The sequence below is a fragment of the Cheilinus undulatus genome, linkage group 5 (assembly GCF_018320785.1).
Source record: "Cheilinus undulatus linkage group 5, ASM1832078v1, whole genome shotgun sequence".
Lineage (NCBI taxonomy): Eukaryota > Metazoa > Chordata > Actinopteri > Labriformes > Labridae > Cheilinus > Cheilinus undulatus.
Genome location: NC_054869.1, coordinates 44082597 through 44107619, shown reverse-complemented (window position 1 = coordinate 44107619; position 25023 = coordinate 44082597). Strand labels below are relative to the sequence as shown.

Sequence of the window (25023 nt, the reverse complement as noted above, 5' to 3'; positions counted from 1 at the left end):
CCTTCATACCAGACAGAACAGGAAACATGGAGCCAGGAGTGTATAACCTTCAACAAAGGTCCTTTGTGGGAACAGAGCCGAGTATGTTGTGGTTGTGTGATAAGCACTTTGATGTGTAGATTACTGAAGCAAGCCAGCGTCATTTTTACATCCATCACACAGTGATGTTTGTGAGGATAATGCAGCTTTTTGCACAACTGTTGCAGAAGAGTATCTTGAAAACAACTAGAAGTACAATTTCGGATCAGAAACTTAAATTTTGGTTCCATTACATGATACAGCCAAGAAATGTGAAGTATGACAGCAGAGGTATCTCAGTTGAAAGACAAATCTGGGTTTGCTCAGTGCAGGATGGTAAACTTCAGGTAGCGCTGAGTGCCCTTACAGATATAAATATTACCTACAGTAAAAGTGATGCCACTGAGCCATCTTCAGGCACACTCACTGGAGCCAAGGTGTTTAAATGTCTTTTATTTAATCTGCATTCATACAGTACAGATGCTCCTATGTCCTGATAAAGACCATGTGGTTAAAACTAGCCTGTTTTTCTTTACAATACAGTGCTGTGAAAAGGTATTTGCCCCCGTCCTGGTTTACTTAATTGTGATACTCATTTCTCACACTTTAATGTTTCAGATCATTAAGCATACTTTTATATTAGACAAAGAAAACCTGAGTAAATACACAATGCTGTTTTTAAATGATTTCATTCATCTAGGGAAAAAAGCCACCCAAACCTACCTGGCCCTTGGCAAAAAATATTTGCCTCCCTTGTTACATCAAGAATTAACTGTGATTTACCGAATTTTTTTGGAAAGTTGAGTTCAATTTCACTGGCCACACCTAGGCCTGTTGAATTCATAAATCCCTTAAATTGAACCTGTCAAAGTGAAGTAGGCCACAAGATCTCAAAAGCAACACTTCATGCTAAACTAAGTTGAAAACAGGTGAGAAACAAAATCATTGATATCCATCAGTCTGGAAAGGGTTACAAAGCCACTTCTACAGCTTTGGGACTCCAGTGAACCACAGCAAGAGCCATTATCCACAAATGTAGAAAACTTATAACAGTAGTGAACCTTACCAGGAGTGGCCAGCTGACCAAAATTACTCCAGGAGCTCACTAACATCTCATCCAAGAGGTCACAAAAGAACCCAGAAAAACATCCAAAGAACTTCAGGCCTCACTTGTCTCAGTCAAAGTCGGTGTTCATGATTTTAACAAAAATTGCATCCATGGGAGAGTTCCAAGGCCAAAACCACTGCTGACCAAAAAAGATCACAAAGGCTCGGCTATTTGCCAATAAAACACTCAATGATCCCCCAACACTTTTTGGATATTTATTCTGTGGACTGACGAGACAAAAATAACTTTTTGGAAAGCGTTCGTCCTGTTGCATCTGGAGTAAAAATAACACTTCATGAAAAGAACATCAAACCAACAGTCAAACATGGTGGTGGTAGTGTGGTCTGGGTCATGGATTATGGGGCAGGACAATGATCCAAAAGATGTCTGCAAGTCCACCTCTGAATGGCGTTAAAATTAAGGTTTTGGAGTGGCCTAGTCAAAGTCCAGAATTAACTGTGATTGAGATGCTGTGGCATGACCTTAAACAGGCTGGTCATGCTCTAAAACCCTTATGATGTGGCTGAACTCAAACAATTCTGCAGAGAATAGTGGGCCAAAATTGCAGTTATTTCAAACACTTGTTTGCAGTTAATGCTGCCAATGGTGGCACGACCAGTTATTAGGTTCAGGGGGCAATTACATTTTCACATAGGGCCAGATAGGTTTGGAAGGCTTTTTTATTCTGGGGAAAAGAAATCATTAAAAAAAATACATTTTGTATTTACTGTGGTTAACTTTGTCTAATATTAAAAATAGTTTGTGTTTGCATTTCTGTGTGAATATCACATAAAAACACTTTAACATTTAGACTTTTTAAGACATAACTAATCATGCTCTGAACTTTGTGTTAACTATTAATGCCCATTAATGTGTATTGTATAGGGACATTATCTACAGACATGCCTCCTCTACAACCCTCAGATGACTGCATTAAGATTATTACTACTGATCCTTAGAACATGCATCATACAGTAAGTTTGGATGATGTTTCCTTCAGATGAGACTACATTTCCATTGGCGTCTTGTTATTCATAAAGCCATTCATCGAATATTACCTTATCTCATAGAGCTTCTTTATTTCTCATTCATCCATTCTCAGACATGCTCCTAAAACAAGCTGTTTTTACATCTTCCACAGTTCAGATCAGAAATAAGACAGATAGGTGAATTCATATTTTAGTTTATAACTTGATACATCTTGAACAAAACACCAGATGATGTGATGATATTTTATTGTTTTGATTTTTTGGGAAGAGGCCATTTTTCCTCAGTATGACAGCTGACAGTTCAGAGTGACAGATAAAGTTTACAAAACTTACTGACCAACAAGGAGCTCATTAAGACTTAATTTTGACTTAAGGCCTTTGCACACCAGCCACGTTTCTTTCATGTGATTAATTCCAGTGTTTTGGGATTTTTTGTGCCTGTAGAAAGTCAACACAAGCTTTCACATCAGCCATGGCAAAATTACAGCCAATATGTTTTCATGCCATGGGATGGTTAAAGACACCTTTAGCAGATACACAAGTTGCAGCACCACTCATATGAAACTGAACCACCCAGCTCACAGCAGACTGTAAACATTTGACAGCAGGTCTGACACAGGGAGAACAGTTTTCTTTGTTCAGAGAGCATGTAGGTCTGCTTGGTTCTGATCGTGAAGCCAGTAGGAACACGCAGAAAACAGGGACTCAATCTACAGTCACTATAAAAGTATCACCCTAGTATTGATTTTATAAATCAATCAGGAACAATAGAATTAGGCTTTTTTTGAGCCCTCCAAAAAACAAAACCTTTTTAATGTCGAAGTGAAAACAGATTTCTGCAAAGTAATGCCAATCAAATAAAAACATGTTCACTTTGCCACATACTGGCTGGCTGTTGAGAAGCATCCCCACAGCATGATGCTGCCACCACTGTGCTTCACAGCGGGCATGGTGTGGTTGTGGTGATATGCAGTGTTTGGTGTCTGCCAAACATCCATAGTGTCTTGTCTGATGGCCAAAAAGCACCATTTTGGTCTAATCAGGCCAAAGAACTTTCCTCCACTTTACCATGGAGTCTCCCTCATGCCTTTTGGCAAACAACCCCATGAGGATGGCTTGATCTAGGCAGACTTACACATGTGCCATATTCCTTCCATTTCTTGATGATGAATGTAACTGAACTCCAAGGGATGTTCAGTGTCCTGGATTTTTTTTATCCATCCCCTGACTTATACTTTCAATACCCTCTGAGTTGCTTGGAGTGTTCTTTTATCTTCATGGTATAAAGGTAGCCAGGAATACTGATTAACCAGTGACTGAACCTTCCAGACACAATTGTCTTTATAGTTCAATCACTGAAGACACATTTACTTTGATGTTTTTTCATCAAAAAAGCCAAATTATATGGACTATGCTTGATTTATGAAATCAATAAAAAGGGTAAAACATCCAAGGAATGAATACTTTAGCAGGCTCTGTTGTGCATGAAAAAGTAGGTGCATAATTTATTCATAAAATCATGTTGCTTGTAATGTGAGAAGAAAGCCATGTTCAAATTTTCATCTGAATTATTCACATTTTCATGCTGTTTATTTGCGTCGTCTTTGGTGTGCAAAGGCTTTAACTCAACATTTCCAGTGCATTAATAACTTCATTTTAAAGCTCAAGTGAGGAGTATTAAGATATTTATTAAAGAGACATTAAACTTGTCTCTTTCAATGGGAATATGATATTTGACACAATAAAGCAAATAAGGCCATCAGAATTGCGTTTTTTCAGTATTGTTATTATTACAACCTGAATTAAAGCTGCTGATGTGGGGTATGAGATGAACAAAGAAATTAATTGCATGCAAAATGGTCTTTTTGGTTACATTTTTAACAATAAAGATTAATTATGAGTGAGACATCTGACCTGCTTAAGAGAAAGCAGGATAATTATTCTTTTGAACTAATAAGACAAATTAGTAAATATAAAAGGCCACATTTTGTCCACAGGGGGCGCCAGACTTGACACATTTCCTCACAGGAGCTTTAACTTGATAAATATTTGAGTTTCACTGTCAACCTTTTACTGATACACGTGAAGTGATGTCATAGACTGTTGACATATAAAACTAGAGAAATTACACTTGTACTGACTTCAGGTGTGATTAATAAGTATCATTGTTTGAAACTCAGAGGAAAGGGACCATTTCTCCTCGCTATAAAGGTATAAAGGTCACATAAAATGTTTTAAAGATTATCTGACAACATTAAGACTTGATTTTGATTAACAAATCAACTTTAAGAGCGTATAAATAATTTCATTTTAAGAAAAAAGGTGTTGAACAATATCTCTGCTTGTTCACTAGTTAAATAATACTTTCCAGTTTAATTCCATATCTTCATTTGATAACCTTCCTTTTAAAATAACTAAAAACTATAACCCATCTTACAATAATAACATTTCCAGTACAAAACACAGTGCTTGTTAGATTGACATAATACATAAAGTAAAAAAGAGTCTATATAAAAGTGGTTAAACAAAGTTGTGCTGATGGATCCGGTTTGGCTTCTATGTGGTCTGTTCTGTTGAAGAGGCTTGCTTATTTTTTCTTGAATGAAAACCTAAAAACAGAGAAGGTCAAGAGTTAACGGAGAAAATGTGGGAAAAAAAGCCCGTAAAATTGCACAGTATGAGACAGCAACATTGAGTCATGGAGGCCTGTAATTGGTGACAGCAGCAGCAGTTTGGCAGACGGCGTTTCCTGCCTCTCCGTCCGTCTCTGGGTCAGCACTCGCTTACACAAACATCCTCAGCAGCATCAGCATGAATTCATTTGGTCACAAGTATATGATTAGGAGACAGCAGACGGACTGTGAGAACGTCTCCCTGCTCGCTCACTTCAACATCATGTGCTTTCTGCTGAACTTTTACTTGAAACTTTGCCATCTGAGGTGGATGGCTTTGAGAGGTTTGTAGCCAGAAATAAACGTCTGAACTAGGCCTGCATGTTACAAAATACAGAGTTGTCCAACAGATCTGTAACAATATGAAGCCCTATAAATAGATACAAAGGAGTGCATTTTAGCTATAACTCAAAATAGTCATGTTTTTTTGCCGTTCTGTCTGTCTTACACTGTAGAGGTGATTGCATCATATCCCTTTGGAGCCTAAAATAAATATAAAAACATTTTTTTCCACTTAGTTTGCACCTATTAATCTTGATGTAACTGATATTTAGCTTATAGGTGACATATAGTCCACTGTGGTCTAAAACAGTGATTCTCTGATTCAATCCACCTCCTCCTCCTTAGTGAGAACCACAAACCAAAGTTTTCCAAACATCTTTAACCTTTCCAGTATATTTAATGGAAAATGTTGTAGTTTGGATCTTAAATGGAGCAGAGCATAAGACTGAAGATTGGGTGTATTCTGGAGAAATGACTTTCTATCTCCTTTACTGTGACAGAATTATATCACGATACAAAATTAAAAAGAGATAATGCATTTAAATGCATATTTACATGTTATAACCTCCCTCCTCCCCCTAAAATAACCTTTGATGGCATACTGAGCTCACGTGTGAGCATACGAACATAGAAAAATGTTAAATCTCTCTGTGTCCTTATTTTCTCACTGCACTCATGGTCTTAAGCGTCATTGTCCACCTTGATGAAGTGCGTTAAGCTGCTACCGACTTGAGCACATTTTCTGATGTGGACTTTCACAATACAAGTATTTGAAAAAAACAACAACTACAGACTTACTGTGAAGAACTTGATGAAAGTAGTGTATCATTGATTTAGCTTCTCTTTGGCTGCTACTCAGCCAGTTTACAGCTGCTTCTCTCTGACCTTGTTTAATGCCACAGCCACAGATTTTTGACTCATCATGAAGTTAAAACAAGCAACTCAAGAGTTAAAATACACCTTTACATACTGATTAAGCCATGATAAGATTTAGTTCCCTTTAGTTAGTTTCCCAGCTGCTCGTAATGCAAGAACAAACATTTTGTTGACTGTACCAAGCTGTTGTTTGTCAAATATCACTCTGCTACACCAATGGTGGCAGCGGTTTTGCCATGTGTGCCCTACAATGCAGCACATGCATTTAAACCAGTGATGATGGGGTTACAAAAATCCATTCTGTGGCAGAAATTTACTGTCAACAGTTTTGATACCAGTTTACCACCCACCACTATCTGCTCCTATAGTCAGTAATCTGACAATGTGGCGCTAAAGCCAATCAGGGTTTACAATCTCTGAATACCTGAAAAGTGTTCAAATTGATCAATCTGACCTTGATTTAATAAACATTTTTTATGTTTTCTTCTCCCCTTGACATCAGACCTGATGAAGCAACAGTGTAACTTATATTCTGATGAACTCTAGAGACGAACCAAGAAACGATGGCATTTATGACTGGAAGGCAGAGATGCACACAAGTCATTTTTTGCAAGTCCAAGTCAAGTCTCAAGTTTTTGGTCACGAGTCAAAGTCAAGTCTCAAGTCTCCGTTGGTTGTAATGGGCGTTCTATGATCTGCCTCTGACATCCAGTCTGCTTAGACCACTGCATTGTTCTGAGTAATTTAAATCCTGTGCTGTATTATCACTATCAGTATGGTGGGGGAGTTGTCTGTGGCCGGGTCGCCGTGGTGTGCGCATGTGTACACTTACATATGAACAGGGCTTGACATTAACTTTTTTCACACCAGCCAATGTGACTAATGGCTACTAGCCACTCAGTGTTTCACTAGCCACAGTTCTGTTGTTGGGAATGTATGTGTTGTATATCATATGTACCTCTGCTATAAGATCCCTCATCAACATGATCAATATCAGCTCTCCTCTGAATAAAGCTCCTCTCTGTGTACATATGAAACACTACAGACACATAAGTCAGACTTCACTGATAGAGACAGACACTGAGACACTGGAGATTAAATGTGCTTGTTATTTGTCAGATATATTTCTTTAATGATAGTAATTTTATACTAACACAAAAACACTAACTGTTATTCTGAAATAAAATAAAAACTCAATAATCATTTCTAATTCTCACTCAGACAGATCTTCAACAGAGTATGCTGAGTATTTCTCCATTCTCCTTAAGAAACTTCTGTCATCATTTATGGTGTGAATGTCTTTATATGGGTAAAATCAAACTAAATTTTACTTAATTCAGCTGAAATCTCAAGGACTCCTTAGTTACTCATTTATCTGTTACAGCCTAGTATCTATCTGTCTCTGTTTCTCGCTGCCTCCATGAACCATATTTAAAGCTTTAATGTTCCTGTCGTCTTTTATGTACATTCTTTATCAATAAGCATTAATGTAGAAATTCCAACATTAATTTCTTCCCCATAAAAATATGATATTAAGGGATTATTAACCACGTCATATTTTAACATTGCGCACACCCATGGCTCACGCGGGCGGTTGTGTGTCATGGCAGCATGAACGAAGATGAGGAAGAGAGGAGAGTGGCTGTTGGTGCTGTGTAAGGCGCACGAACTGTCAAACGTAAGGGGAGGAAAGGGGCAAAAAATAACATGAGGACAAGAGATCATGACGGAAAAATTAAAAACCGAAGATTGTGCATGAGTCCCAAATCACGAGTCCGAGTCGAGTCTCGAGTCTTTAGCACACAAGTCCAATTAAATTCTCAAGTCACTGATGTGTGCGACTTAAGTGCAACTCGAGTCCAAGTCACGGACTCGAGTGCCCATCTCTGCTGGAGGGTAAACGCTGCACAAAGAAGAACATTTTTCCTGCAAGTTGCTCAAAACCAACTACTTACTGCAACAAAATGACAGAGGAAATGGCACTGATTCCCAGAGACATTGATCATATATCAGACAGTATCTCTTCATGGGTTCTAAGATTGTCCAACCAATCAACTGTACACATGCTGAGTAAGAAAGCATGGCTTGTTTACATAAAATCATTATCAGTGACACTTTAATTCAGTGGGCCCTAATTACATAGACATTTTTGGGTAAAATGTGTAGTCATGCAGTAATTTCTCAAGGATAAGATGGTAAGTACCTGGTAATAAATTGGCATTTTACCAAGTAATAACTTGGCAATATGGTAATTTTAAGGAAGTATTTACCTAGGTGTAATATATCAATTATCAAGTAATTCCTTGTAATACTGTGTCAATTCTCTGGTAGTTAGGTGATATTTCCCCCTAACCCTTGGCCCTAACCCTAACAATTACTTAAAAATTATTCAGGAGGGACTCACCTTAATTTAGTGGGCCACAATAAAGAAATTACCTGGGAAGGATCAAGAAACTTATATAGAAAATTACCATTTTATTGATAAGCAATAACTTGGAAAAATACCACCTAATTACAAATAATTGCCACAATATTAAAAAGGTTAGGGTTAGGGCCTATAGCACCCTATAATGTAATAATTTCCCGAAAATGTAATAACACCTGAAAATAATCATCCGCTTCAGAGCAAGTTTGAGCTTTTGCCCTCAGGCCATCGTTTTAGGGCACCTATGAGGAACACTAAAAGACTTCAGGTCTCATTTATCCCCAGTGCAATTAATTTACTTAATGGCAATTAGCCCTCAGGTTGCTCCTGTTCTTCTTGCACTGTTGTTGCTCATTTGCACATCCACACATTGCACTTTTTAGCATTACTTGGTAGTAATTTTCCATTTTTGGTATGAGCTCTGGACTGAACTTTTGTTATTGATTTTGTGTATGTGTATGGTGTTTCCTATATTGTGTTGTTTTTTATTATGTCTGACATTTATGCTTTTAATTGGGTCTTATTCTCACTGCTGATGTTGTCATTGTGTACCTTGTCTTTTGTGTGCACCTGCTGCAACACTAATTTGACTTCACAGGACAATAAAGATTCTGATTCTGATTCTCAGGCGGTTTTGAGTAAATCATGTGTCTGCTACTCACAGTCTGCCTATGGTTGTCTTCTCTCCTTTTGTGTCGTTTATCGTGGCTGGGCTGCTCTCTGTAGCTTCTTCAGACTCCAGATCCACTTCCACCATGGCAGGCTCGCCCGGTGGGATAAGCCCACTGTAGAAGAAAGGAAGAAGAGCTGTAAGGAAACAGCTGAACAGAATCTACACTTTAAAATCAAAATCGTGTCTTAAATTCACCTCTTCAACTTGAAAACTGGGATAAGTGGCTTAAAAAAACATGCTGTACTTTTTTTCAGAATTATATGCATGAATGTTGCTGACCATGTCCATCCCTTAATGACCACAGTATATCCATCTACCAGCAGGTTAACACAACATCATCTTAGACTAGTTTCTCTAACATGACAGTGAGTTAACTGTAGTCAAACAGCCTCCACAGTCACTGGATCTCAATCCAATAAAGCGCATGGGAACAGGAGATGTGCATCATGGACGTGCTGCTAACAAATCTGTACTGTGTGATGCATCCATGTAAATGTGGACGCCAATCTCTGAGGAATGTTTCCAGCACCATGCCTTATACATGCCATGAAGAATTACAGCAGCTCTGAGGGTAAAAGGTGGACCAACCCGCTGCTAAGGTGTACATAATAAAGTGGCCAGTAAGCTTGGTCTAAAACATGGCATCAGTTGGTGAGTGTTTAATGTAATGGACAGTTTATATACTATCAATTTCAGGCAACAACTTGTCTAGCATCACATCAACTTTTTAACACATCTATCTGCTGATCTTGTCCCTTACTTCTCATAAAGGTCAAATTAGTTGTCAGTGTGAGTCTTTTCTGTTAAAAGTGTAAACAATCATTTTTTAGTATGCTGTAAATCTCCCTGTCTGACACCTAACCCGTGACAGACCTTCAGAAGAAGTATAAAGCAATAATCTGTTTTGTCCCTGCTGATGTCTTCAGCTTTTGCAGGTCATGAAGAGACATCTGAGTTTATTTCAGTCTGTTTCATAACCTGCTATAAACTCCTCACAGCTGCTTTGTTCAGAAAACTAACCAGGAAGTTGCACTGCTCTGCCGCATCACATTTATTATGGCTGCCATTTACAACTATTGTTTTAGAGCTGCAGGAACAACTGATTTCAGGCCCTGAATCACATGAAAGTAAACAACAGATTAGGATTTGTTTACACTCCAAAAAGTCCAATAAATTAAAGGAAGATGTGCACAGTCTGTGAGGATTTATTTTTGGCTGTAATCCCTAAATGGAACATGCCATATTTTTGTGAAACCCCTTAAACTGAAGCTAGAGTCGAAACATCAGTCAAATTCTGATTGCTTTATTTAAAATCCATCATGGTAGTGAATAGAAGTGCAACGGTAAAAATTGCGTCAGTGTCCAAATAATTACAGACCTAATTGTTCATAAAATTATCAGCTAAAATGAATTTGAAAATATCACTACAGATGCACAATATTTGATTTTTGTCAACATCTGGTATGCTGATATCTACAAATTCACTTACCGATATCCATACCCATACATGAATGTAATTCATAATTTAAAGTTTAAGAAATGAGAATAAATAGAGAAAAGATTTCCACTTATGGAGGTCTGTTGGTCCAGCCCACAACTTCACAAACTTCTTTGTACATTCTGCCAATATTTCCAGCTGATATAGGCTGATAATTACAGCAAATACACACTAAGTTGCTATTTACAGCTGATACAGGCCAATACTTCAATCAATCAATCAATCAATCAAACTTTATTCATATAGCCTAGCACCATTCAAACAAATTCAATTGCAGTTCAAAATGCTTTCCAGATTGTACAAAAATGATTGACAAAATGGTAAAAAGGTTTAGAGACTAATGCATCTACTTGCGACCAATATAGGACAATACTTGCAGCTGATATTTACAGCTGATATATCCTGATAATTACAGCAAATACACAATAGGTTGCTATTTACAGCTGATATAGGCCAATACTTGCCACCGATATAGGACAGGATTTGCAGCCCTTATGGGCTTGTATTTACAGCTGATATAGCTCAATATTTTCAGCTGATACAGGCTGATACTTCTAACTGATATAGGCCAATACTTGCCAATTGGGCCAGAATCATGGTGAGAGCTGGTAGGCCCCTTTGGGGTCCTTGAAGGTGTGAAAATGACCATGGCAAAGTATACAAAGTGTCTGACCGACCACTTTCTTCCACGGAACAAAAAGAAGAACCGTGCCTTCCTTGGCAAAATGATCTTCATGCATTGCAATGCACCATCTCATGCTGCAAATAATGCCTCTGTGTCATTGGCTGCTATGGGCAGAAAAGTAGAGAAACTCTTGGTGTGGCCCCCATCCTCCCCTGACCTCAACCCTATTGAGAACCTTTGGAGCATCCTCAAGCTAAAGATCTATGAGGGTGGGAGGCAGTTTATATCAAAAAAGCAGCTCTGGGAGGATATTCTGACATCTTGCAAAGAAATTCAAGCTGAAACTCTCCAAAAAACTCACAAGTTTAATGGAACAAGAATTGTGAAGGTTATATCAAAGAAGTGGTCTTTATGTTAACATGTAACTTGGCCTGTTAAGATGTTTTTGATTGAAATTGCTTTTGAGTTCAGTAAATATGACCTCCTTATGCTGCAAATTCCACAAATGACCATTTTCAGTTCTTTACAACCTATAAAATGTTTTTAAACTGTGCTGTGCATACTAATTTGGAATGGTGCATTCTGAGTTTTTATTTTTGAAAAAAAAAAAAGTTATCATTGGGAGGTTTGTTCAATAAAATTTCAATCATGCTCTAACAGTTGGTAACTTGAAAGTTATACTGACTGTAATTTGCATCAACTAGGAAAATTAGAGAAAAACATAATTTGCATAATAATTTGGAATATGGTGTACTGACTGATATTTGCAATTAATTAAGGCTAATATCTATGGTTGATATAGGCAAATATTTGCAGAGGGTATAAGTACTGATATTTGCAGCCAATATAGGTTGACATTTCAGCTGATATAGGCTGATTTTTACAGTGATATATTGATTGAAAATTCTGGCAGAAATGGTCTTGTCTGCTGATGTTTATGGTTTTCTTTTCATGCCAATATCTGCTGATCCAATAACATGTCAATACTATTTTGGATTCCTGAATGTCAGCATATCAGATATTGGTGAAAATCCAGTATCATACATCCCTATATCAAATCTTTGGTTTTCAATCCCCCGGTATAAAACTAAATACTAGGCTATCCAAGGGAATTCAACCATTACTTTTTACTTTTATTTGATCATATTTATAGACCTGCATTTTTACTATTACTCAAGTTAAATTCAAACAAAGGTAATGTCCTTTTCTTGGTTGTAGGATTGTAGCCTTTTTAACCAATGTTCTGTCCTCCTCATGTATGTTTAGTAAGGTGGACTAAACAAAACTAACTAAATACTGCATTATTACAATAAAAGTTGTATAAATAAATGTCCTGTCCTCTAGATGGATAACACTTTACCAATACTACATGCACTGTTACAAAGTAGGTTAAACGATTTAGTACCCTGTTCTCCTTCATACATGTAACTGCAGGTTAATACCACATTGCTAAAACGCACTTAATAAAAAGGTCAGATAATCATAACTGGACCTTTTCTTACCTCTTGTAGAGCTGTAGCTCCTCCTGGGCCATCATGAGCTGGGCCTTCAGCTGGTTCCTCTCCTGCAGCACCTCCTTCAGCTCCTGCATGGTGAACCGGGGTCTGTTGGGGTCTGTCAGGTCCACCACGAGCTGGTTTGGTCCCGCTGTTTGCTTTCAACAGACATGACAAACATGTCAGAAGTGTTCTCATCTATCTGTACGGTACATGATGCGTTTGCACTCACCGTGGCCTGCCCGGACGAGTTCTCCTGTAGGATCCTGTGCAGCTCAATCTTTAAGTTGTCCCGCTCCATTTTCAGCTCTTCCAGAGATAAGTTGTATTTGTTGACCAAAGTCTCGAACATTTCCAAAACTCGGACTATCCTGAACTGTAAATCTGACACTTCTTCGCCTGTGCTGCTTATTTTTAACAAATCTCGTCCAATAACGTAGGAAATGTCATACACATCTTCTACCGTCAGCTCGAACGCGTCCTTCTCGAAAGCCAGAGTGGGAGACGACTCTTCACCAAACTCCATGACGGAAAGATAGAAAAGTCCCGAATAAAGCAGATGTATCTCCCTACAGCTTCGAATTTGAATACTCTTTAAACAGCGCTTTCCTTCGTGTTGTCTTCGGCTTCACATTCACGGACAGAAAGTGAGAAACTTCCAGCGCGGCAGCACTTCCCCCATCATTCATCAACCAATAACGTGACTGTGTGTACAACAGAGGAGGGCAAAGTATCCTAGCGACAGGTGAGTACAAAGATCGTGTTCGTGTCAAGATGAACCACTCTGTAGTGACGCCAGGTTCGTTTTTTTTAGATTCCAAAGAGCGTGTAGACGTTATTTACAGGTGAAACAGTTCTTTAACCTGTCAGAATCAGTTGAGAAGGCACGTGATATCATTTTGTGGAATTGTATTTCCTCTGTGTTGTCGATTCTATTTCTTTCGAGTCTCTTCTTCAAAAAGATAATGTCTAGATCTGTTTCTGAAATAGCTGTTCGCGTGAGAGGTCGGCCTGATTTGGGAAAAATGCGATGTGCCATAATAATAACAACAACAACAACAACAACAACAACAATAATAATAATAGAAGTGTATTTTAAAAGTATTAATTATGTACCGTTTCTAAATTTCTGAATTTTTTGTTGTGAATGTATCATTCAGGGAGTTAAATGAGATCCTGGGTTGTGACTGAGAGGCACTAGCTACATATTCAAAGACAAGTTTTGTCTGCTGAAATGTTAACTTTACTATTCAGAACACCTAATGTGATACGCTAATGAAAAGTCCCAGTGATATGCGCAGCTCTCATAGAAACGCATCTTGTCCAGTCAGACTACTCCATTTGAACTAACTGTTGTTTAAATCTGTTTTATAAACCACATTTTAGATTCAATTTATTTTGGTTTTTTAATGCAATCATCATCTGTCATTACAACTGTTCTTAACATACTTACAGGGGTGAAAAGTAACTAATTACATTTACTCAAGTTACTGTAATTGAGTAGCTTTTTTGTGTACCTTTGAGTAAATCACTACTATTACTTTAGTATATTTTGAGGGAAGTATTGTACTTCACTACATTGATAAATTCATCATGTACTGAGTAAAAAGATTAACACTAAAAGCCAAAATGAGGAGGTCCTAGCTTTCTGCCAACCAGAAAATGGCCAGAAGTTTGACTTTCACAGCACATGAAGGTCAGAAGTGAGACAATAACACATTTCATCCTAAAATATCTGTTGGATTTGACTTTAGGTTAAGTCTCACCTTATAAAAAACAACCTGATTATATATTCAAATAGCTTGTAGTTCATTCAGACTAAGAAAAGATCATATTTCACTGTATAAGCCCCTCAGGTATCAAAAGTTGCTGCTCAGTGCTCAGTATTTTGAGTAAAATTCAAATGACTTACACTTTACTTTCATTTGAGTAGATTTATAGATGACTACTTTTAATTCTTCTTAAGTAAATTGTATCCAACATAACTTTATGTTTACTTGAGGACAACAGTCTAGTGCTTTTTCCACCTCTGCCTTTAGTTTCTTTATATATATATATATGTATATATATATATACATATATATATATATAAACAAAACGAAAAAAAATGTAGATATGATTACAAACTATCACAATAAAAAAATCCATACTATTCAACATGTATATTAGTCAAATACTGGTATGTATTTGATAGTAACACAAAAAATCACTGAAAAATAAACTTTATTTTATTTTGAACAAGCATTATTTTACAGATTCATCGCAGCATCATTAGAAGTTGTTAGGATGGCATGTTTTCATTGTGTCCTGCAGAGAACTTCAAGCTCCAGAGAAATGTTTTTCATGTTTTTTTCCCACAGGATTATAATTTTGTTTCAGACAACACTATTAACTTGTCCTCTGCACCAATGTCAGTGAGCAAGAGTGCCATGAAATCCATTTAATAACCTCAATCAGGTTATCAACTTATCAAAAAATAAATCAGCTTCATGCATCAAAAGTTGGACATGATAAAATTTGTCAAGTCAATTGTCAATTATATTCTCTGTGGAAAAAAAAATAAAAAATTAGCCTTAATAGGCCCCGTAGTGTTCATTATCATAGGATAGATTCCCATTTGTGTTTTACCAGTTTAATCAAAATTCACAGCACCTTAAAACAAGAAAAAGCACTTAATATAAATAACAGTCAATAAAAAGACATCTTAACTGTAACGGAAGTTGCCTTGCTGCAGTTAACCTCATTCTTACACGATGTCAGACTGCAGAGAAGTCTGTAACTGCATGTGAAACATTTCATACTCTGAGGAAATCTCAAAGTACTCAATTCATTTAAAGCTCTTACCAAATCAACTAAAACGCTCCCAAAAAGCTTTGCTGTTAAGTGTGACTCCAACAATGACAGAAATGGTTCATTTATAAAAGTTAAAGTGTAGATACATCATCCAAATTTAGCTTTGAATTACCAAGACAGTCTGTTAAAAGCTGTAATGAGAGAAACAAATCTTTTTTGACCTGGTTTAGTTAAAAAAAAGAGAAATTGTATAAGAAGACATTCGTAGCATACAAAAAGATTTATACAAAATAAACTAGTCTCCTGATTGGCAACAATGTGGGGTCATCTGCCAGCAAACCAGCTGCCACCATCGGCATTATGGCTGTGAAGATCCTAAACAGAGAGGGAAATGGAAAAGTGACATAAGAAAATTTAGACAGGTTGAAATCCAGAGCAAGAGATCATCAAAAACAGCATCAGGTGCATTAATGTGATCTGTATTATGTTTTTTGTTAATCCAGTGAGCTATAACACACTCACTGTTGTTTATGATCCTGATGAATAAAAAGCTAATGTATGATGGCCATGTCATTACAAAGTCGTTACTCACAGGCGTTTGATTCCTGATTCGGGCTGATCGGTAGATGTGGAGACAGATTGAGGAGATGGAGAACATACCAAGGAGTTAACGTCATCCTCGATTTCCTCGCTGGAGGATACCAACAAGGAAACTGTTACCTTTTGTATCAGTTTGATTTAAATTAGTTGTTTTCAAAGCCTTTTGCCCAAAGAATACCTAAGAGAGAGCCCAGATAGGTACACCATATTCATATCCATGCAGAATAGCCTCTTTAACACATTACAATATCGTTAGTTGTTACGCCACTGTAGTAAGAACGTATATTTCCACAGCACTCCTGGACCTGCCTCATTTCACACCATCTGGGAAGCACTGATTTAATAAAAGGAAAGACTACCTTTTATAATAAGCCAGCTCTTCCTGCAGGACGAACACCTCAGCCTTGAGTTCGTTCCTCTCTTGTAGGACATCCCGTAGCTCCTGCAAGGTGAAGCGAGGTTTGTCTGACTCCTCCTCTGAGCTGTCTGTCTCCTCCTCCTCTGGATCTGTTGACATCTTCTGCAGTAAAGAAAAACATCCAGCATTTCTCCTTATAGCATGTACACATACTGACACTAAGAGGGAAAACAGTTCCTGTTACTAGTGGTGAAGGTTAATTTATTTCTTTAGATTACCAGAGATACACATAAAATAAACCACCACAAAGGCTGTGGGGATACATATTTCCAAGCTAAGCCAAGTTTATTATAATGATAATAGGGGTGTGCAATATAATCAGCATGATATAAGTGCCATCAGATATTTGCCTAAAAAGTTAGTTATTGGAATCAGCACATATGGACAGACAATATCGTCCTATATCCGCCGAATGTATCAGTTGGTGTCAGCTGGAACAGCCTATGTGGGCTTTACACATCAGCTTATATCAACTGTAAGTACCTGCCTATATCATCTGCAAATATTGACCTATATCAGCTGTAAGTATCAGCCTATTCTTGCTGTAAATATTGATCTATATCGGCTGTAAATCAGCCTATATTAGCTGTAAATATCAGCCTATTTGGGCTGTAAATATTGACCTATATCGGCTGTGTATCGCCTATATGAGCCTTCAATATTGGCCTATTTGAGTGGTAAATACCAGCCTATTTGGGCTGTAAATATTGACCTATATCAGCTGTAAATATCAGGTTGTATTAGCCTGTATATTGGCAGCAAATTTTAGCCAATATGGGCAGCATGTATTTGCCCACATCAGCTGGAAATATTGACCTATGTTGACTTTATACATGTCGCCCTTTTAGGCTGAAAATATCATATTCATATTAGAATATATATTGTCGGCATATATCAGCCCACATTGGCTGCAAATATCAGCCTATATTAGCAGCAAGAATTGGTCTTTATGAGCTAAGAATATTGGTCTATACCAGAGATAAATATTGGCCTATATCAGCTAAGAATATTGGCCTACATCAGCTGTAAATATTGGCCTACATCAGCAGTCAATATTGGCCTACATCAGCAGTCAATATTGGCCTATATCAGCAGTCAATATTGGCCTATATCAGCTGTAAATATTGGCCTATATCAGTACTCAATATTGGCCTACATTAGCAGTCAATATTGGCCTATATCAGCAGTCAATACTGGCCTACATCAGCAGTCAATATTGGCCTGTATCAGCAGTCAATAATGGCCTATATCAGCAGTCAATATTGGCCTATATCAGCAGTCAATATTGGCCTACATCAGCTGTAAATATTGGCCTATATTGGCAGTCAATATTGGCCTACATCAGCAGTCAATATTGGCCTATATCAGCAGTCAATATTGGCATATATCTGCTGTAAATACTGGCCATATGTAGGAATAAGTTTGTGGAGTTATGGCAGGATCAATAGACTTACCTAATTATTTTGTTTGTCCTAATTCCTTCAATTCGTAGGTGAATTGTAAAGACTGAAGTTTGTTTCTTTGTTCATATTTCAGCTTTAAGCTGATGTAAACACATTTTTACCACAAAATAAAAATGTGTAAGGCACTGTGAGGACACAGCAGCATAACAGAGTGATAATGCTTTGTGAGTATTAGAAATTGTGTTACAGCCTGCCTGTGCTGTGACCACAATTAAACTGAAGTTAGCAGAAGAAAGCGCAGTGCATTGGATTGTTTAATGGGCAGAAAAAAGTGTGAGACACTTTTATTCTGTTCACTAGTGCAGGTCTCACACTGAAAAATGGAACTTTGCTGCTTTTCTACTTCGGCTCTGGAGGCTTGCAGGTGAATTCCTCATAATGTTTAGGGGACAAAAACATCATTTGCCACAACAAATGTAGCTCACTCCAAAAGCTTCATGTAAATTTCCACAAGTTTTTACATATGTGAAAAGCTGTTAAAGGAGAGTTACGTGCTCATTACCAGTAACTTCGCTGTCATGTCCTCTGTGTCTCCCTCTCCATCTCTATGGTCTCTGTGTGATGACTTTGTAAGAGGGGAAGGACTCTTGTCATGCTCAAAACAGTTCGCCATGAAGTCAGGGTCTCCTCCGCACTCCACCCACACTGAATCTGGTTTGAGAGAGTTTGATTGTTCTTCTATGGAGGACTGGATGGAAACATAAAAAACCCATAAAACCTTTGATCAACTGCTGTATCATATTATCAGCATAATTCCAATCATTTCACCAAATGAAGAGTGGCCTTTTCCTTTTCTTACCATCCTCTGTGGTGATGTAGACAACGTCACCACAGGTTTGCCAAATGCGGATTCCACTATATCTGTCACTTCTTTCTCCAGCTCCATCACTCGGAGCTCCTTCTTCAGCCGTGTAACCTCCACCTGCAGAGCACTCAGCTCCTGCTGCCTGGCTTGTGCTGCAGCTTCCAGCTCCACCCTCTGCTGGATCAGAGCTTTTCCCTGAGCCTCCATCACTCCGATCCTGTGACGGAGATCCTGGTTGATTCGTATCAGACGATGCTGCTGCATCTGGAGCTGCAGATGGATAAAAATATAATGATCGCACACATTCAAGAGAAGGAAATTAAATGTGATTAGTTTATGGCCTGTTTCTGCTTTTTTATCTCTCACCGCCTCAACATCCTCGTTTTTTAGTGTCAGCTCGTGGTCTTTGGCTCGGATTTCATCCCTCTGCTTCTCCACCAAGTCTTTCAGCTTTGCCATCATCTGCTTCTCCTTCTCTGACATTCCTGCAATATTCATAAATATGTAAATAAAATGTTGTAGCATCATTTTAATTTGAGGAAAAAATAAAGCAAGAGGTTTTAATGATGGCTAAATAGTGCAACCAACCTGCAACAGTAAAACGACCCGCATTAAGAAAAATCTGCTGCAAATTCAGTGACATTGCATTTCAATAACTGATTGTCTGATAATAAATTGATAGCCTTAACGCCCTCTCTCCTCTCCATAAACCATTCCACTGAGCACCCCTACATGCCTGGGGCTCTTTACTTCTACTGTAGTTTACTTTTAAGACGTAGCTAAATCATGGGATTGTTTACTAAACGAAATGGTAGAATAAGGTTAATTCATTGTAAGTTAAAACAAGTACATATTTTTAGAAGAAATAAGTTATATGTTTGATATTTTCTACAATAATGAATAAGAAAGTCTTAGGAATTCTGTAAGGGAGGGTCCTACCATAGGCTTATGATATGGGATCCTTATAAAGGACATTCGGAAACCTCCTGTCTGAAAGCCTACAAAACAAACTAAAGGAAATGTCAAACTCTCTTTTTAAATGAAACACTAGTAGTATAAAACCAGAAAAATGTGTCAGATTACTTGTTTATTCTGTAAATCTATGTTAGACCTAAGTTAGTCCAATTTTCTGTCATAGACTGCATAAAATACAGAGTGAAGCCTGAGTAATGTCAGCCAATGGCTACTGAAGGGGCTGGTGAGTCCAGGCTACCATAAGAAAATGGTGCTTTTAAACTAACTTTAGATCGGCTTAGAACAGGCAAGGAGGTGGAGCTTAGGCGGTCCAGAAAGCCGCATAGTGCCACCTTGCAGTCATATCAGCCATATCCCTAATCACGCATTACTTAATATCCTTATTTAAACAAAAACAGATGAGCTATATAACCTCCCCCTACAGTGTCTGCCCATTGAAGACATAAATTACTGTGACTAATGAAACTGCATTCTAGCATGTGAGTGTGACTTCTGGTGCTTCTGAAGCCAGCCTTTAGAGGAACTGCTTTCTTGCACATCTGCACTGAGTCAATTCTGCAAAGCAGTGTTAATGTTGGCAGCTATTTTGAATTTAGTCTTAGGCTTTAGATTAAATGCCTCTTAATTTTAGCACCACTTTGGCTATTTTTTCTCTCCAAAGTTTTAGTCTAGTTTTAGTCAACAAAAACATTTTAATTCAGTTTTAGTCAGATTTTAGATTTTAGTCTTTACTTTTAGTCAAACAATTGTTTTTTTTTAAACTAATTTCACCAGCCATGTTGTAGTTAAAGATATAGTATGCAGATTTTCTGCGCTGAAATACCTCGATCAATTCAAAGAGTGACCAGTCCTATGTTTTATAATCTTTTAAATTTATGTCTTATAATATCTCAGATATTTCCTAAAAATTTCAAAGACAAAGAAATTCTTATTTTTTCTAACAGGATGTGTCTTTTAATAGAGGCTGCCACAGATTGCAAGTTTGATCGCCCAAAAGTCACTACATGGAAACCCCCATACAAAGCATTCTAGTGAGTGCAGACCAGCACTGCACAGCACCACCCAACTTTGCGACTCGCTGACCAGGGTGGTCTTGGTCGGACAAAAGCTTTTTGACCAAACACTCAACCAATCATCCTTTTAAGCTCCAAGTAGCATCACCAGAGCAATATGTCAGTGCCCATTTTTTGGCTTCAGTTCAAAGCAATGGAAGTAAACCTTGAATACAGTCAATGGTATTGACTCCAAAAGCCTCCTGCAGACTGACACCAAGTGTTTCTGTTATTAAAGCATTTTCAACATGTAATTGCACTTTTTAAGACAGATATTTTAACTGCAGACTGATAAGTTAAAGAAATCAGACCCTATTAATAAGAATGTATATGTTTATAAGTAGTGTATGCTGAGAACCTGACGCTAAGTTTAGCCACAGCCACCGTTCCAGTCTCACACAAGAGCCGTATTTCAAACCGCTTCTAAAATAGTCTCCTTTACAAGCTCCTGCGTGCCTCTCCTGACAGCGTCTCTGTCTTAACATGTCAACATGAAAAACATGAGGCAGATACAGTGCAAAGTCATGTGACTACACAGTGTGCATTAAGTCTAATAAACAGCAGATGGTTATCAGCTCAACACACATCTGCTATGAGTACAAATACACTAAGAACCCTTCACAAGAGCTGCATGAGAACTCTGAGCCATGACTTAAAGCAGTGGTTCTCAAACTCGTTCTGCTGAGCCGTCCTTTTGCAGATGAAAATACTTTTGAACCCCTCCACCCTTCATCGTACACATCAATGCATAAACACACACTATATTGCCAAAAGTATTCGCTCATCTGCCTTAACTCGCATATGAACCTAAGTTACATCCCATTCTTAATCCATACGGTTTAATGTGCAATTTTTGACCATTCTTCCAGAAGTGCATTTGTGAGGTCACACACTGATGCTGGACGAGAAGGCCTGGCTCTCAGTCTCTGCTCTAATTCATCCCAAAGGTGTTCTTTCGGGTTGAGGTCAGGACTCTGTGCAGGCCAGTCAAGTTCATCCACACCAAACTCTCTCATCCATGTCTTTATGGACCTTGCTTTGTGCACTGGTGCACAGTCATGTTTGAACAGGAAGGGGTCATCCCCAAACTGTTCCCACAAAGTTGGGAGCATGGAATTGTCCAAAATCTCTTGGTATGCTGAAGCATTCCGAGTTCCTTTCACTGGAACTAAGGGGCCAAGCCCAGCTCCTGAAAAACAACCCCATACCATGATCCCCCCTCCACCATACTTTACACTTGGCACAATGTAGTCAGACAGGTACTGTTCTCCTGGCAACCACCGAACCCAGACTCATCCATCAGATTGCCACATGGAGAAGCGTGATTCATCACTACAGAGAACGTGTCTCCACTGCTCTAGAGTCCAGTGGCAGTGTGCTTTACACCACTGCATCCAATGCTTTGCATTGCACTTGGTGATGTATGGCTTGGATGCAGCTTTTTGCCCATGGAAACCCATTTCATGAAGCGCTCTACGCACTGTTCTTGAGCTTATCTGAAGGCCACATGAAGTTTGGAGGTCTGTAGCGATTGACTCTGCAGAAAGTTGGCGACCTCTGTGCACTATGTGTCTCAGCATCCGCTGACCGCGCTCTGTCATTTTACATGGCCTACAACTTCGTGGCTGAGTTGCTGTCGTTCCCAGTTGCTCCCACTTTGATAAAATACCACTGACAGTTGAATGTGGAATATTTAGGAGTGAGGAAATTTCCCGACTGGACTTGTTGCACAGGTGGCATCCTATCACAGTACCACGCTAGAATTCACTGAGCTCCTGAGAGTGACCCATTCTTTCACAAATGTTTGTAGAAACAGTCTGCATGCCTAGGTGCTTGATTTTATACACCTGTGGCCACATAAGTGATTTAAACACCTGATTTCATTTATTTAAATGGGGGAGTGAATACTTTTGGCCATATAGTGTAAAAGTCTCACAGTGGCTCTCCTCATGACCCCAGGTTTCACAGATGAAACCAATAGCAAAATACAACTCATCATATGTATCCTGGCTGTTCTTTAGTGGTTGTGATGTCTGGTTTAGATTCTTAGCAGCCTTACATTTTCCTAGATGTTTTACAAAATTTGCTATCCTTTTGTAGCAGTGTAAAGTGCTTTTTATTTGGCCTCAGCAAGCCCCCCCCCCCCCCGTTATTGCTTCCATGGGCCCCACTTTGGTAACCACCGACTGGAGTATGAAGCTTCCCAATTCATTACAAGGTTTGAAAAATACTCAACATTAACATCAGGGATATGACCATTTTGTTTTTCAACAATCAGACATCAGAGTTAACTGTAGGAGAGAGGTTAAAGCCAATCCAACTGAAAACCATTAACATTAACTTGGGCAGTGTGCTAATTGTTTGTCAGCAATAGGATTATTAAAGTGCATGAGTCAGTACAATATTAAAAATATTGCTGTTATTATACCTGTAGCAATCACTCTCCAATAATTTTATCTTAGAATATTGAAAAGTAATCTATTGACTTATTCCACATGAAATGTGGGAGAAATATTTATAAAAATGATATAATGTGCATGAAAACAGTTCCCTTGTCCTATAAATGATCTCAAAAACTTCCAAAACGAATCCGTCACACCATGAGAGCTGTTGCTATAGATAACCCACCCTCATGTTTCTGCAGCTCCTCCTCTGTGATGGGAGACTCTTTGATAGAGAGACTCACTAACAGCTTCTTGTTCTCTGCCTGGAGCTGGGTGATCTGAGAGAGCAGGTCCTGGACTTCTCCTCTCCATACATCCTCCACCAGCTCCAGCTCCTGAGTGCATAAAGAACAAAAGACAAAAAGGGATCAATTAGATCAAAATACGGTTAAGTGCCTGCATATTTTTTTTTTAATTAAATCAGCATCGAAAATGAAACCAAAGCCAAAAAACACTTCACCTTAAAGTTTCTAGACAATCAGAAATTCAAACTTTGATATGATACTAGAAAGAAATAGATCAGATAAATACTTTTTTCAATACCTTGGAAACAAAGGTAAACGTCCTAGACACCCAATACTGGTTAATTTCTTATTTTTTTTGTGATCAAAAACTGAAAGCACACTCATGCACACAGTCTAAATTGTACATTTACCATGGCAACATTTGACTAACCTGACATGCCAGATAGACTGTTTCAAATGTCCATTACCGGGATGTATTTCACATTCATCTGGGAAAGCTCCCATAGAAAGTGCTTAAAAAGGACAGGGCTTTTCAAAAAATCTCGGAAAGTGATTGGAGAAATGTTCTGTCTGTCACATTCATTTCGTTGGGTGTGACTTTACCTGAACAACATGGTTGGAGATCTATTCTCTTGTCTTGCTAATAAGGAAAGAACAGATTTTACTCAACAACCCCGAAGTACCTGCTCAGTACTTAAAATAAACTTTTATTTAAATACTTTAAAATTTTACTTGAGTAGATTTATAGACCAGTAATTCTACTTCAGTAAAAATTAACCAGAGTAACTGTTATTTTACTTGAGTACAATAGTCGCGTACTTTTTCCACCTCTGATTTCGATACAATACGTCGTTGTAAATATCATTTAAGTTAGTTACTAACCTTGCAATGTTAACACAGACAGCATGTAAACATACAGGTACACAGACAGCATGTAAACATACAGGTACACAGACAGCATGTAAATATACAGGTACAGACCTCCTGGTGCTTTCTTTCCTGGCTGAATCTGTCGCTTCTCTCCTGCCGCAGCCTCTCCAGCTCCCTCCGCAGCTCCTCGGCCTCCTGTCCGGCGGCTCCGCGGCTCACCAGCGCCTCCAACAGCTCCAGGACCCGTACCACTTTGGGCACCACACCGACTAAAGACTCGCACCCAAACTTATCTATGATCCGCTCAAACTCCTGTCCGAGCACGGCTGCGATGTCGTACACATCCGTGACCGTGAGCTCCGCCGCTGGTCGGTCCAGCGCTGTTATAACGCACGTTTCCATGTTTGTCCTCGGCTTTAACTGTACCCCCGACATTAAGCATATCTTTGAATACTCTGACACTCTTCGAGGACTTAAATTTTGTCTAGTAAAAGTGTTTCAATCAAGCTAACTATCTGAACACCGAGAGGACATGTTGAAGTTTGTTGACAGTTGAAACTTTACCAGCGCCCGGGACACTGGGTATTCCTGATGCTGCGTTCAATGCATTTACGGAAATTTGGTCATATCAGTGAATACACCTTATTCTACGTATCCTTGTGGTAGCATAGATTCAAATTTCTCTATTCTTTAAAA

At 38.4% G+C, this 25023-nt stretch overlaps 2 protein-coding genes across 3 annotated transcripts; both read right to left on the bottom strand.

The window, feature by feature from the left end:
• Positions 1 to 456: 456 nt before the first annotated feature.
• rilpl2 (Rab interacting lysosomal protein-like 2) lies at positions 457 to 13324 on the bottom strand. Its single transcript, XM_041788626.1, has 4 exons — positions 12895 to 13324; positions 12669 to 12820; positions 9033 to 9155; positions 457 to 4724 (listed from the first exon to the last, which is right to left on the bottom strand). The coding sequence occupies exons 1-4, from the start codon at positions 13186 to 13188 to the stop codon at positions 4703 to 4705; spliced, it is 591 nt and encodes a 196-aa protein (XP_041644560.1). The 5' UTR covers positions 13189 to 13324; the 3' UTR covers positions 457 to 4702.
• A 1605-nt stretch (positions 13325 to 14929) lies between these two features.
• LOC121509405 (RILP-like protein 1) lies at positions 14930 to 24898 on the bottom strand. Of its 2 annotated transcripts, none has more exons than XM_041786750.1 (8): positions 24439 to 24898; positions 23397 to 23547; positions 19108 to 19226; positions 18736 to 19011; positions 18439 to 18624; positions 16415 to 16575; positions 16048 to 16146; positions 14930 to 15830 (listed from the first exon to the last, which is right to left on the bottom strand). In XM_041786750.1, exons 1-8 carry the CDS (start codon positions 24760 to 24762, stop codon positions 15737 to 15739), a joined length of 1410 nt encoding a protein of 469 aa, XP_041642684.1. In that variant the 5' UTR covers positions 24763 to 24898; the 3' UTR covers positions 14930 to 15736. The 2 variants fall into 2 exon arrangements, with proteins under 2 accessions (XP_041642684.1, XP_041642685.1); XM_041786751.1 differs by having other exon boundaries at positions 16415 to 16572.
• Between the last annotated feature and the right edge of the window lie 125 nt (positions 24899 to 25023).

What these genes read in the sequence shown, in the direction of transcription:
- rilpl2 (XM_041788626.1), bottom strand. Translation starts at nt 13,188, where the DNA reads ATGGAGTTTGGTGAAGAGTCGTCTCCCACTCTGGCTTTCGAGAAGGAC. An exon ending in GAGCTACAGCTCTACAAGAG is followed by an intron (nt 9,156 to 12,668) that starts GTAAGAAAAGGT and finishes TTTCTTCTACAG; the next exon opens with TGGGCTTATCCCACCGGGCG. An exon ending in AAGACAACCATAGGCAGACT is followed by an intron (nt 4,725 to 9,032) that starts GTGAGTAGCAGA and finishes CTCTGTTTTTAG; the next exon opens with GTTTTCATTCAAGAAAAAAT.
- LOC121509405 (XM_041786750.1), bottom strand. Translation starts at nt 24,762, where the DNA reads ATGTCGGGGGTACAGTTAAAGCCGAGGACAAACATGGAAACGTGCGTT. An exon ending in AAAACGAGGATGTTGAGGCG is followed by an intron (nt 19,012 to 19,107) that starts GTGAGAGATAAA and finishes ATCCATCTGCAG; the next exon opens with CTCCAGATGCAGCAGCATCG. An exon ending in ACATGACAGCGAAGTTACTG is followed by an intron (nt 16,576 to 18,438) that starts GTAATGAGCACG and finishes TCTTTACTGCAG; the next exon opens with AAGATGTCAACAGATCCAGA.